Source organism: Oncorhynchus nerka, linkage group LG18 (assembly GCF_034236695.1).
Source record: "Oncorhynchus nerka isolate Pitt River linkage group LG18, Oner_Uvic_2.0, whole genome shotgun sequence".
Classification (NCBI taxonomy): Eukaryota; Metazoa; Chordata; class Actinopteri; order Salmoniformes; family Salmonidae; genus Oncorhynchus; species Oncorhynchus nerka.
Genome location: NC_088413.1, coordinates 894,449 through 909,160, shown reverse-complemented (window position 1 = coordinate 909,160; position 14,712 = coordinate 894,449). Strand labels below are relative to the sequence as shown.

At 48.0% G+C, this 14,712-nt stretch overlaps 1 protein-coding gene and 1 long non-coding RNA gene across 2 annotated transcripts in view; one reads left to right on the top strand and one right to left on the bottom strand.

The window, feature by feature from the left end:
• Positions 1-13,923, top strand: part of LOC135561669 (sister chromatid cohesion protein PDS5 homolog A-like) — a 35,738-nt gene extending 21,815 nt beyond the window's left edge. The window contains exon 3 of the mRNA XM_065003402.1: positions 13,759-13,923. Within this exon, the coding sequence (XP_064859474.1) occupies positions 13,759-13,923 (165 nt within the window). The remainder of the gene's footprint in view (positions 1-13,758) is intronic.
• Positions 1-14,712, bottom strand: part of LOC135561670 (uncharacterized) — a 126,652-nt gene that overhangs the window by 96,078 nt on the left and 15,862 nt on the right. The gene's annotated exons all lie outside the window — the stretch shown is intronic.

Here is a 14,712-nt window from a genome sequence, read left to right as displayed (position 1 = left end):
TGATTCTAAAGTCAGAGAGAGGATGGGAGGGAAGTGTCTGGCTGTGTGGAGGTTGATGGGAGGGAAGTGTCTGGCTGGGAGGGAAGTGTCTGGCTGTGTGGAGGTTGATGGGAGGGAAGTGTCTGGCTGGGAGGGAAGTGTCTGGCTGTGTGGAGGTTGATGGGAGGGAAGTGTCTGGCTGTGTGGAGGTTGATGGGATGGAAGTGTCTGGCTGTGTGGAGGTTGATGGGAGGGAAGTGTCTGGCTGGGAGGGAAGTGTCTGGCTGTGTGGAGGTTGATGGGAGGGAAGTGTCTGGCTGGGAGGGAAGTGTCTGGCTGTGTGGAGGTTGATGGGAGGGAAGTGTCTGGCTGTGTGGAGGTTGATGGGAGGGAAGTGTCTGGCTGTGTGGAGGTTGATGGGAGGGAAGTGTCTGGCTGTGTGGAGGTTGATGGGATGGAAGTGTCTGGCTGTGTGGAGGTTGATGGGAGGAAGTGTCTGGCTGTGTGGAGGTTGATGGGAGGAAGTGTCTGGCTGTGTGGAGGTTGATGGGAGGGAAGTGTCTGGCTGTGAGGGAAGTGTCTGGCTGTGAGGAGGTTGAGGGAAGTGTCTGGCTGTGAGGGAAGTGTCTGGCTGTGAGGGAAGTGTCTGGCTGTGTGGAGGTAAGTGTCTGGCTGTGTTGAGGTTGGGGGAAGTGTCTGGCTGTGTGGAGGGAAGTGTCTGGCTGTGTGGAGGTTGATGGGAGGGAAGTGTCTGGCTGGGAGGGAAGTGTCTGGCTGTGTGGAGGTTGATGGGAGGGAAGTGTCTGGCTGGGAGGGAAGTGTCTGGCTGTGTGGAGGTTGATGGGAGGGAAGTGTCTGGCTGTGTGGAGGTTGATGGGAGGGAAGTGTCTGGCTGTGTGGAGGTTGATGGGAGGGAAGTGTCTGGCTGTGTGGAGGTTGATGGGATGGAAGTGTCTGGCTGTGTGGAGGTTGATGGGAGGGAAGTGTCTGGCTGTGTGGAGGTTGATGGGAGGGAAGTGTCTGGCTGTGTGGAGGTTGATGGGAGGGAAGTGTCTGGCTGTGAGGGAAGTGTCTGGCTGTGAGGAGGTTGAGGGAAGTGTCTGGCTGTGAGGGAAGTGTCTGGCTGTGAGGGAAGTGTCTGGCTGTGTGGAGGTAAGTGTCTGGCTGTGTTGAGGTTGGGGGAAGTGTCTGGCTGTGTGGAGGTAAGTGTCTGGCTGTGTGGAGGTTGATGGGAGGGAAGTGTCTGGCTGTGAGGGAAGTGTCTGGCTGTGTGGAGGTTGATGGGAGGGAAGTGTTTGGCTGTGAGGGAAGTGTCTGGCTGTGTGGAGGTTGATGGGAGGGAAGTGTCTGGCTGTGAGGGAAGTGTCTGGCTGTGAGGAGGTAAGTGTCTGGCTGTGTGGAGGTTGATGGGAGGGAAGTGTCTGGCTTTGAGGGAAGTGTCTAGCTGTGAGGGAAGTGTCTGGCTGTGTGGAGGTAAGTGTCTGGCTGTGTGGAGGTTGATGGGAGGGAAGTGTCTGGCTTTGAGGGAAGTGTCTAGCTGTGAGGGAAGTGTCTAGCTGTGTGGAGGTTGATGGGAGGGAAGTGTCTGGCTGTGTGGAGGTTGATGGGAGGGAAGTGTTTGGCTGTGTGGAGGTTGATGGGAGGGAAGTGTCTGGCTGTGAGGGAAGTGTCTGGCTGTGAGGAAAGTGTCTAGCTGTGTGGAGGTTGGATGGGAGGGAAGTGTCTGGCTGTGTGGAGGTTGGATGGAAGCGTCTGGCTGTGTATGGATCCCCTGAGGCAAAAGGCCCATTTTATATATGTCTCTGGCTGTGTCTACAAAGTGCCATACTTTGAACCAGAGCCAATAGGGTGGCTGCGGCTGTGGGGTTCTCTGAGTCCATGTGGTTTATATCAGCTGTCCAGGGTCTTACCATACTCCTCTACTGAGCAGGGTCAAAGGTTCCCCGGCTCCTTTCTCCCAGTTGGCTCCTTTCTCCCAGTCGGCTCCTTTCTCCCAGTCGGCTCCTTTCTCCCAGTCGGCTCCTTTCTCCCAGTCGGCTCCTTTCTCCCAGTCGGCTCCTTTCTCCCAGTCGGCTCCTTTCTCCCAGTCGGCTCCTTTCTCCCAGTCGGCTCCTTTCTCCCAGTCGGCTCCTTTCTCCCAGTCGGTTCCCAGTCGGCTCCTTTCTCCCAGTCGGTTCCCAGTCGGCTCCTTTCTCCCAGTCGGTTCCCAGTCGGCTCCTTTCTCCCAGTCGGTTCCCAGTCGGCTCCTTCCTCCCAGTCGGTTCCCAGTCGGCTCCTTCCTCCCAGTCGGCTCCTTCCTCCCAGTCGGCTCCTTCCTCCCAGTCGGCTCCTTTCTCCCCGTCGCCCCCGGCTACCTTCCTCCCCGTCGCCCCCGGCTACCTTCCTCCCCGTCGCCCCAGGCTACCTTCCTCCCCGTCGCCCCGGCTACCTTCCTCCCGTCGCCCCGGCTACCTTCCTCCCGTCGGTCCCCGGCTACCTTCCTCCCGTCGCCCCGGCTACCTTCCTCCCCGTCGGTCCCGGCTACCTTCCTCCCGTCGCCCCGGCTACCTTCCTCCCGTCGGTCCCGGCTACCTTCCTCCCCCCCGTCGGTCCCGGCTACCTTCCTCCCCGTCGCCCCGGCTACCTTCCTCCCCGTCGGTCCCGGCTACCTTCCTCCCGTTGCCCCGGCTACCTTCCTCCCCGTCAGCTCCTTCCTCCCCGTCGCCCCGGCTACCTTCCTCCCCGTCGCCCCGGCTACCTTCCTCCCCGTCGCCCCGGCTACCTTCCTCCCGTCGCCCCGGCTACCTTCCTCCCCGTCGCCCCCGGCTACCTTCCTCCCGTCGCCCCGGCTACCTTCCTCCCGTCGGTCCCCGGCTACCTTCCTCCCCGTCGGTCCCCGGCTACCTTCCTCCCCGTCGGTCCCCGGCTACCTTCCTCCCCGTCGGTCCCCGGCTACCTTCCTCCCCGTCGGTCCCGGCTACCTTCCTCCCGTCGGTCCCCGGCTACCTTCCTCCCCGTCGGTCCCGGCTACCTTCCTCCCGTCGCCCCGGCTACCTTCCTCCCGTCGCCCCGGCTACCTTCCTCCCCGTCGCCCCGGCTACCTTCCTCCCGTCGCCCCCGGCTACCTTCCTCCCCGTCGCCCCGGCTACCTTCCTCCCCGTCGGCCCCCTCCCCGGCAACCTTCCTCCCGTCGCCCCGGCAACCTTCCTCCCGTCGCCCCGGCTACCTTCCTCCCCGTCGCCCCCGGCTACCTTCCTCCCCGTTTCTGTTTTGTTAATGAAACGGCGGTGAGGAGTCTTGGGCAGAGGAGCAGCTCTGTTGTACATGCAGTGCATTAGGAAACCCCTCACTTTTCCCACATTTAGTTCCAGACAACGCCATTCCTCGGGGGCCTGATTGGTGTCATAGTTTTGCCCCAGGTAACACACCTGACTCCATGAATCACCTAATCCTGATCTTCAGGTTAGAATGTGATTAGTTTAAATCAGGTGTGTTTGCTGGGGATGGGGGAGAAAGTGTGACTCCCCCCGAGGACTGGAGCTGCCCAGGCCTGCCACGGTTACAGCCTTATTCTAAAATAGATTACATTGTTTTTATCCCCTTAATCAACCTATACCCCATAATGACATCACAATAACCCATAATGACATCACAATACCGCATAATGACATCACAATACCCCATAATGACATCACAAGCAAAAACATGTTTTTAGAATGTTTTGTAAAAAATAAATAAACAAGTGAAATATCACATTTGCATCAGTATTCAGACCCTCTACTCAGTACTTTGTTGAAGCACATTTGGCAGCGATTACAGCCTCAAGTCTTCTTGGGTGTGACGCTACAAGCTTGGCACACCTGTATTTGAGGAGTTTCTCCCATTCTTCTCTGCAGATCCTCTCAAGCTCTGTCAGGTTAGATGGGGAGCATCGCTGCATAGCTATTTTCAGGTCTCTCCAGAGATGTTAGATTGGATTCAAGTCCGGACTCTGACGTTCAGGGAGAAACGGGTCTGGTTCTGACCCAGTAACGACTGACGAGGCGACGTTCAGGGCTTTATAGAGGTGGTAGAAAAGGTTCCCAACTGTTATACTGAAGTGAAAGTAAAGATACTTTTTTTTTTTTTAAATAGAAAATGACTCAAGTGAAAGTCACCCAGTAAAATACTACTTGAGTAAAGGTTTTTGGTTTGGAATATCCGTTAAGTATCAAAAGTAAAAGTATTAATAATTTCAAATGTCTTATATTAAGCAAATATTATTTATTTATTTATGGATAGCCAGGGGCCACACTCCAACACTCAGACATAATTTACAAATGAAGCATTTGTGTTTAGTGAGTCCATCAGATCAGAGGCAGTAGGGATGACCAGGGATGTGCTCTGTTTAGTGAGTCCTCCAGATCAGAGGCAGTGGTGATGACCAGGGATGTTCTCTGTTTACATTTACATTTACATTTAAGTCATTTAGCAGACGCTCTTATCCAGAGCGACTTACAAATTGGTGCGTTCACCTTAAGACATCCAGTGGAACAGCCACTTTACAATAGTGCATCTAAATATTTTAAGGGGGGGGTGAGAAGGATTACTTTATCCTATCCTAGGTATTCCTGAAAGAGGTGGGGTTTCAGGTGTCTCCGGAAGGTGGTGATTGACTCCGCTGTCCTGGCGTCGTGAGGGAGTTTGTTCCACCATTGGGGGGCCAGAGCAGCGAACAGTTTTGACTGGGCTGCGCAGGAACTGTACTTCCTCAGTGGTAGGGAGGCGAGCAGGCCAGAGGTGGATGAACGCAGTGCCCTTGTTTGGGTGTAGGGCCTGATCAGAGCCTGGAGGTACTGAGGTGCCGTTCCCCTCACAGCTCCGTAGGCAAGCACCATGGTCTTGTAGCGGATGCAAGCTTCAACTGGAAGCCAGTGGAGAGAGCGGAGGAGCGGGGTGACGTGAGAGAACTTGGGAAGGTTGAACACCAGACGGGCTGCGGCGTTCTGGATGAGTTGTAGGGGTTTAATGGCACAGGCAGGGAGCCCAGCCAACAGCGAGTTGCAGTAATCCAGACGGGAGATGACAAGTGCCTGGATTAGGACCTGCGCTGCTTCCTGTGTGAGGCAGGGTCGTACTCTGCGGATGTTGTAGAGCATGAACCTACAAGAACGGGCCACCGCCTTGATGTTAGTTGAGAACGACAGGGTGTTGTCCAGGATCACGCCAAGGTTCTTAGCGCTCTGGGAGGAGGACACAATGGAGTTGTCAACCGTGATGGCGAGATCATGGAATGGGCAGTCCTTCCCCGGGAGGAAGAGCAGCTCCGTCTTGCCGAGGTTCAGCTTGAGGTGGTGATCCGTCATCCACACTGATATGTCTGCCAGACATGCAGAGATGCGATTCGCCACCTGGTCATCAGAAGGGGGAAAGGAGAAGATTAATTGTGTGTCGTCTGCATAGCAATGATAGGAGTGTTTAGTGAGTCCTCCAGATCAGAGGCAGTAGGGATGACCAGGGATGTTCTCTGTTTAGTGAGTCCATCAGATCAGAGGCAGTAGTGATGACCAGAGATGTTGTCTGTTTAGTGAGTCCTCCAGATCAGAGGCAGTAGGGATGACCAGGGATGTTCTCTGTTTAGTGAGTCCTCCAGATCAGAGGCAGTAGGGATGACCAGGGATGTTCTCTGTTTAGTGAGTCCATCAGATCAGAGGCAGTAGTGATGACCAGAGATGTTGTCTGTTTAGTGAGTCCTCCAGATCAGAGGCAGTAGGGATGACCAGGGATGTTCTCTGTTTAGTGAGTCCACCAGATCAGAGGCAGTAGGGATGACCAGGGATGTTCTCTGTTTAGTGAGTCCACCAGATCAGAGGCAGTAGGGATGTCAGCTTGGCTAAGAGATGACCGGGGATGTTCTCTGTTTAGTGAGTCCACCAGATCAGAGGCAGTAGTGATGACCAGGGATGTTCTCTGTTTAGTGAGTCCTCCAGATCAGAGGCAGTAGAGATGACCAGGTGAATTTCACATCCCCCTCCCCCCCCTGTCCTGCTAAGCATTCAAAATGTAACAAGTACTTTAGGTTATCAGAGAAAATGTAGGAAGTATAATTATTTTCTTTAGAAATGTAGTGAAGTAAAAGTTGTCGAATTTAAGTCGTAAAGTACAGATAAACCCCCAAAAACTACTTAAGTGGTACTTTAAAGTATTTTAATTTATATTGAAGTACTTTTCCACCATTGCATCACAATACCCCATAATGACATCACAATACCCCATAATGACATCACAATACCCCATAATGACATCACAATACCCCATAATGACATCACAATACCCCGTAATGACATCACAATACCCCATAATGACATCACAATACCCCGTAATGACATCACAATACCCCATAATGACATCACAATACCCCATAATGACATCACAATACCCCATAATGACATCACAATACCCCATAATGACATCACAATACCCCATAATGACATCACAATACCCCATTATGACATCACAAGCAAAACATGTTTTTTTCTTTTCCACCATTGCATCACAATACCCCATAATGACATCACAATACCCCGTAATGACATCACAATACCCCGTAATGACATCACAATACCCCGTAATGACATCACAATACCCCGTAATGACATCACAATACCCCATAATGACATCACAATACCCCGTAATGACATCACAATACCCTGTAATGACATCACAATACCCCATAATGACATCACAATACCCCATAATGACATCACAATACCCCATAATGACATCACAATACCCCATTATGACATCACAAGCAAAACATGTTTTTTTCTTTTCCACCATTGCATCACAATACCCCATAATGACATCACAATACCCCGTAATGACATCACAATACCCCGTAATGACATCACAATACCCTGTAATGACATCACAATACCCCGTAATGACATCATAATGACATCACAATACCCCGTAATGACATCACAATACCCCATAATGACATCACAATACCCCATAATGACATCACAATACCCCATTATGACATCACAAGCAAAACATGTTTTTTTCTTTTCCACCATTGCATCACAATACCCCATAATGACATCACAATACCCCGTAATGACATCACAATACCCCATAATGACATCACAATACCCCGTAATGACATCACAATACCCCATAATGACATCACAATACCCCGTAATGACATCACAATACCCCATAATGACATCACAATACCCCATAATGACATCACAATACCCCATTATGACATCACAATACCCCATTATGACATCACAAGCAAAACATGTTTTTAGAATGTTTTGTAAAAAAACAAAAAAAAACAAGTGAAATATCACATTTACATAAGTATTCAGACCCTCTACTCAGTACTTTCTTCTCTGAATGAAACGACTTAAGTGGTACTTTAAAGTATTTTAATTTATATTTAAGTACTTTTCCACCATTTGCTTTATATTGTTAAAAGAATGCAGGTACTTAACATTACCATTGGAGAAGGGAAGCCTTGTGTTTCTATGTTAAACTGTAGTAGCCCTGCTGCTACATAGGACCTGTTATGAAATAGAGCTGTTAAACTGTGGTATCCCGCCTGCTATATATATATGACGTGTTGTCATGAGTAACATAGGATTTCACAGCCTCCGGCGGCCGTTCGGGTAGATTGAGCCAGAGAGCGACAGAGAGGGAGAGGCAGAAAGACAGACAGAGAGAGAGAGAGGCAGAAAGACAGACAGAGAGAGAGAGAGGCAGAAAGACAGACAGAGAGCGACAGAGAGGGAGAGGCAGAAAGACAGACAGAGAGAGTGAGAGGCAGAAGCTGAGCTCTCTGGTCTTCTCCCCTCATTCTCCTTTTTCACAGCCTCCAGGAGGCTGTTCGGTAGATTGAGCCAGAGAGCGACAGAGAGGGAGGCAGAAAGACAGACAGAGAGAGAGTGTGAGGCAGAAGCAGAGCTCTCTGGTCTTCTCCCCTCATTCTCCTTGAGCCAGAGAGCGACAGAGAGTGAGAGGCAGAAAGACAGACAGAGAGAGAGAGAGAGACAGAGAGAGAGGCAGAAAGACAGACAAGAGAGAGCGACAGAGAGAGAGAGGCAGAAAGACAGACAGACAGACAGAGAGAGAGAGAGAGAGTGTGAGGCAGAAGCAGAGCTCTCTGGTCTTCTCCCCTCATTCTCCTGCCTGTGTTTCAGCACCCATCCCCCCTCCACTCCTGTCTGCAGCTTGGTTACTGCTGCTCTGTGCCTTGGAGACACACGGAGGAAGAAGTGGTGTCTGCTGGGTCCTAGTGCTAGGGGGCGTTCTGCTGGGTCCTAGTGCTGGGGGCGTTCTGCTGGGTCCTAGTGCTAGGGGCGTTCTGCTGGGTCCTAGTGCTAGGGGCGTTCTGCTGGGTCCTAGTGCTAGGGGCGTTCTGCTGGGTCCTAGTGCTAGGGGCGTTCTGCTGGGTCCTAGTGCTAGGGGCGTTCTGCTGGGTCCTAGTGCTAGGGGGCGTTCTGCTGGGTCCTAGTGCTAGGGGCGTTCTGCTGGGTCCTAGTGCTAGGGGCGTTCTGCTGGGTCCTAGTGCTAGGGGCGTTCTGCTGGGTCCTAGTGCTAGGGGGCGTTCTGCTGGGTCCTAGTGCTAGGGGCGTTCTGCTGGGTCCTAGTGCTAGGGGGCGTTCTGCTGGGTCCTAGTGCTAGGGGCGTTCAGCTGGGTCCTAGTGCTAGGGGGCGTTCTGCTGGGTCCTAGTGCTAGGGGCGTTCTGCTGGGTCCTAGTGCTAGGGGCGTTCTGCTGGGTCCTAGTGCTAGGGGCGTTCTGCTGACGCCGGGTCCTAGTGCCTGGGGCGTTCTGCTGGGTCCTAGTGCTAGAAGGGTTCTTCGAGTGGAGTTGAGTCGTACATTAGTAATGGGAGCTGGTTTTATTCCAGTCGTACATTAGTAATGGGAGCTGGTTTTATTCCAGTGGTACATTAGTAATGGGAGCTGGTTTTATTCCAGTGGTACATTAGTAATGATACATTAGTAATGGGAGCTGGTTTTATTCCAGTTGTACATTAGTAATGGGAGCTGGTTTTATTCCAGTTGTACATTAGTAAAGGGAGCTGGTTTTATTCCAGTGGTACATTAGTAAAGGGAGCTGGTTTTATTCCAGTGGTACATTAGTAATGGGAGCTGGTTTTATTCCAGGGGTACATTAGTAATGGGAGCTGGTTTTATTCCAGTTGTACATTAGTAATGGGAGCTGGTTTTATTCCAGTTGTACATTAGTAAAGGGAGCTGGTTTTATTCCAGTGGTACATTAGTAATGGGAGCTGGTTTTATTCCAGTTGTACATTAGTAATGGGAGCTGGTTTTATTCCACTTGTACATTAGTAAAGGGAGCTGGTTTTATTCCAGTTGTACATTAGTAATGGTACATTAGTGAAGGGAGCTGTTTTTATTCCACTTGTACATTAGTAAAGGGAGCTGGTTTTATTCCACTTGTACATTAGTAAAGGGAGCTGTTTTTATTCCAGTGGTACATTAGTAATGATACATTAGTAAAGGGAGCTGGTTTTATTCCAGTGGTACATTAGTAATGGGAGCTGGTTTTATTCCAGTGGTACATTAGTATAGGGAGCTGTTTTTATTCCACTTGTACATTAGTAACTGGAGCTGGTTTTATTCCAGTGGTACATTAGTAATGGGAGCTGGTTTTATTCCAGTGGTACATTAGTAATGATACATTAGTAAAGGGAGCTGGTTTTATTCCAGTGGTACATTAGTAATGGGAGCTGGTTTTATTCCAGTGGTACATTAGTAATGATACATTAGTAAAGGGAGCTGGTTTTATTCCAGTTATATATTAGTAATGGGAGCTGGTTTTATTCCAGTGGTACATTAGTAATGGGAGCTGGTTTTATTCCAGTGGTACATTAGTAATGGGAGCTGGTTTTATTCCAGTGGTACATTAGTAATGATACATTAGTAAAGGTAGCTGGTTTTATTCCAGTGGTACATTAGTAATGATACATTAGTAAAGGTAGCTGGTTTCATTCCAGTTATATATTAGTAAAGGGAGCTGGTTTTATTCCAGTGGTACATCAGTAATGGGAGCTGGTTTTATTCCAGTGGTACATTAGTAATGATACATTAGTAAAGGTAGCTGGTTTCATTCCAGTTATATATTAGTAAAGGGAGCTGGTTTTATTCCAGTGGTACATTAGTAATGGGAGCTGGTTTTATTCCAGTGGTACATTAGTAATGATACATTAGTAATGGGCGCTGGTTTTATTCCAGTGGTACATTAGTAATGGGAGCTGGTTTTTATTCCAGTGGTACATTAGTAATGGGAGCTGGTTTTATTCCAGTTGTACATTAGTAACGGGAGCTGGTTTTATTCCAGTGGTACATTAGTAATGATACATTAGTAATGGGAGCTGGTTTTATTCCAGTGGTACATTAGTAATGGGAGCTGGTTTTTATTCCAGTTGTACATTAGTAATGGGAGCTGGTTTTATTCCAGTGGTACAGTAGTAAAGGGAGCTGGTTTTATTCCAGTGGTACATTAGTAAAGGGAGCTGGTTTTATTCCAGTGGTACATTAGTAATGGCAGCTGGTTTTATTCCAGTTGTACATTAGTAATGGGAGCTGGTTTTATTCCAGTTGTACATTAGTAATGGGAACTGGTTTAATCCAGTGGTACATTAGTAATGGTACTTTAGCAATGGGAGCTGGTTTTATTCCAGTGGTACATTAGTAATGGGAGCTGGTTTTATTCCAGTGGTACATTAGTAATGGTACATTAGTAATGGGAGCTGGTTTTATTCCAGTTGTACATTAGTAATAGGAGCTGGTTTTATTCCAGTTGTACATTAGTAATGGGAGCTGGTTTTATTCCAGTGGTACATTAGTAATGGGAGCTGGTTTTATTCCAGTGGTACATTAGTAATGGGAGCTGGTTTTATTCCAGTTGTACATTAGTAAAGGGATCTGGTTTTATTCCAGTTGTACATTACTAATGGGAGCTGGTTTTATTCCAGTTGTACATTAGTAATGGGAGCTGGTTTTATTCCAGTTGTACATTAGTAATGGGAGCTGGTTTTATTCCAGTTGTACATTAGTAATGGTACATTAGTAATGGGAGCTGGTTTTATTCCAGTTGTACATTAGTAATGGTACATTAGTAATGGGAGCTGGTTTTATTCCACTTGTACATTAGTAAAGGGAGTTGGTTTTATTCCAGTTGTACATTAGTAATGGTACATTAGTAATGGGAGCTGGTTTTATTCCAGTTGTACATTAGTAAAGGGAGCTGGTTTTATTCCAGTGGTACATTAGTAATGGGAGCTGGTTTTATTCCAGTTGTACATTAGTAATGGGAGCTGGTTTTATTCCAGTGGTACATTAGTAATGATACATTAGTAAAGGGAGCTGGTTTTATTCCAGTTCTACATTAGTAATGATACATTAGTAATGGGAGCTGGTTTTATTCCAGTTGTACATTAGTAATGATACATTTAGTAATGGGAGCTGGTTTTATTCCAGTGGTACATTAGTAAAGGGAGCTGGTTTTATTCCAGTGGTACATTAGTAATGGGAGCTGGTTTTATTCCAGTTGTACATTAGTAAAGGGAGCTGGTTTTATTCCAGTTGTACATTAGTAATGGGAGCTGGTTTTATTCCAGTTGTACATTAGTAATGGTACATTAGTAATGGGAGCTGGTTTTATTCCAGTTGTACATTAGTAATGGTACATTAGTAATGGGAGCTGGTTTTATTCCACTTGTACATTAGTAAAGGGAGTTGGTTTTATTCCAGTTGTACATTAGTAATGGTACATTAGTAATGGGAGCTGGTTTTATTCCAGTTGTACATTAGTAAAGGGAGCTGGTTTTATTCCAGTGGTACATTAGTAATGGGAGCTGGTTTTATTCCAGTTGTACATTAGTAATGGGAGCTGGTTTTATTCCAGTGGTACATTAGTAATGATACATTAGTAAAGGGAGCTGGTTTTATTCCAGTTGTACATTAGTAATGATACATTAGTAATGGGAGCTGGTTTTATTCCAGTTGTACATTAGTAATGATACATTAGTAATGGGAGCTGGTTTTATTCCAGTGGTACATTAGTAAAGGGAGCTGGTTTTATTCCAGTGGTACATTAGTAATGGGAGCTGGTTTTATTCCAGTTGTACATTAGTAAAGGGAGCTGGTTTTATTCCAGTGGTACATTAGTAAAGGGAGCTGGTGTTATTCCAGTTGACCTATATGGACCAGACCTTAACCAATCATCTCTCTCTGTAGATGGTAGTGAAGGACCAGACCTTAACCAATCATCTCTCTCTGTAGATGGTGGTGAAGACCTACATGGACCAGACCTTAACCAATCATCTCTCTCTGTAGATGGTGGTGAAGACCTACATGGACCAGACCTTAACCAATCATCTCTCTCTCTAGATGGTGAAGGACCAGACCTTAACCAATCATCTCTCTCTGTAGATGGTGAAGGACCAGACCTTAACCAATCATCTCTCTCTGTAGATGGTGGTGAAGACCCACATGGACCAGACCTTAACCAATCATCTCTCTCTGTAGATGGTGAAGGACCAGACCTTAACCAATCATCTCTCTCTGTAGATGGTGGTGAAGGACCAGACCTTAACCAATCATCTATCTCTGTAGATGGTAGTGAAGGACCAGACCTTAACCAATCATCTCTCTCTGTAGATGGTGGTGAAGACCTACATGGACCAGACCTTAACCAATCATCTCTCTCTGTAGATGGTGGTGAAGACCTACATGGACCAGACCTTAACCAATCATCTCTCTCTCTAGATGGTGGTGAAGACCTACATGGACCAGACCTTAACCAATCATCTCTCTCTGTAGATGGTGGTGAAGACCTACATGGACCAGACCTTAACCAATCATCTCTCTCTGTAGATGGTGGTGAAGACCTACATGGACCAGACCTTAACCAATCATCTCTCTCTCTAGATGGTGGTGAAGACCTACATGGACCAGACCTTAACCAATCATCTCTCTCTCTAGATGGTGGTGAAGGACCAGACCTTAACCAATCATCTCTCTCTGTAGATGGTGGTGAAGACCTACATGGACCAGACCTTAACCAATCATCTCTCTCTGTAGATGGTGAAGGACCAGACCTTAACCAATCATCTCTCTCTCTAGATGGTGGTGAAGACCTACATGGACCAGACCTTAACCAATCATCTCTCTCTGTAGATGGTGAAGGACCAGACCTTAACCAATCATCTCTCTCTGTAGATGGTGGTGAAGACCTACATGGACCAGACCTTAACCAATCATCTCTCTCTGTAGATGGTGGTGAAGACCTACATGGACCAGACCTTAACCAATCATCTCTCTCTGTAGATGGTGGTGAAGACCTACATGGACCAGACCTTAACCAATCATCTCTCTCTGTAGATGGTGGTGAAGACCTACATGGACCAGACCTTAACCAATCATCTCTCTCTCTGTAGATGGTGAAGGACCAGACCTTAACCAATCATCTCTCTCTGTAGATGGTGGTGAAGACCTACATGGACCAGACCTTAACCAATCATCTCTCTCTGTAGATGGTGGTGAAGACCTACATGGACCAGACCTTAACCAATCATCTCTCTCTGTAGATGGTGGTGAAGACCTACATGGACCAGACCTTAACCAATCATCTCTCTCTGTAGATGGTGGTGAAGACCTACATGGACCAGACCTTAACCAATCATCTCTCTCTGTAGATGGTGAAGGACCAGACCTTAACCAATCATCTCTCTCTGTAGATGGTGAAGGACCAGACCTTAACCAATCATCTCTCTCTCTAGATGGTGGTGAAGACCTACATGGACATGGACCAGGACAGCGAGGAGGAGAAGCAGCAGTATCTGAACCTGGCTCTCCATCTGGCCTCAGAGTTCTTCCTGAGGAACCCCAACAAGGACGTGCGTCTCCTGGTGGCCTGCTGCCTGGCTGACATCTTCAGGATCTGAGGCCCCTGACAAACTGGCCCCTTACACCTCCACCACGACAAACTGAAGGTAACTGGTCTAACCTTCAACACAACCCATAACCCCCACACCTCACCACGACAAACTGAAGGTAACTGGTCTAACCTTCATCTAACCTTCACATAACCCCCACCTCCCCTCCCCACCTCACGACAAACTGAAGGTAACTGGTCTAACCTTCATCTAACCTTCAACACAACCCATAACCCCCACACCTCACCACGACAAACTGAAGGTAACTGGTCTAACCTTCATCTAACCTTCAACACAACCCATAACCCCACACCTCCACGACAAGCTGAAGGTAACTGGTCTAACCTTCAACACAACCATAACCCCCACACCTCACCCGACAAACTGAAGGTAACTGGTCTAACCTTCATCCACCTAACCTGAAGGTAACTGGTCTAACCCATAACCCCCACACCTCAACACAACCTGGTCTAACCTTCAACACAACCATAACCCCACACCTCACGACAAGCTGAAGGTAACTGGTCTAACCTTCAACCTTCAACACAACCCATAACCCCACACCTCACCGACAAACTGAAGGTAACTGGTCTCTAACCTTCAACACAACCCATAACCCACCTCACACGACAAACTGGAAGGTTCCTTCAAACCTTCAACAACCCATAACCCCCACACTCACACGACAAACTGAAGGTAACTGGTCTAACCTTCAACCTTCAACACAACCATAACCCCACACCTCACCCGACAAACTGAAGGTAACTGGTCTAACCTTCATCTAACCTTCAACACAAC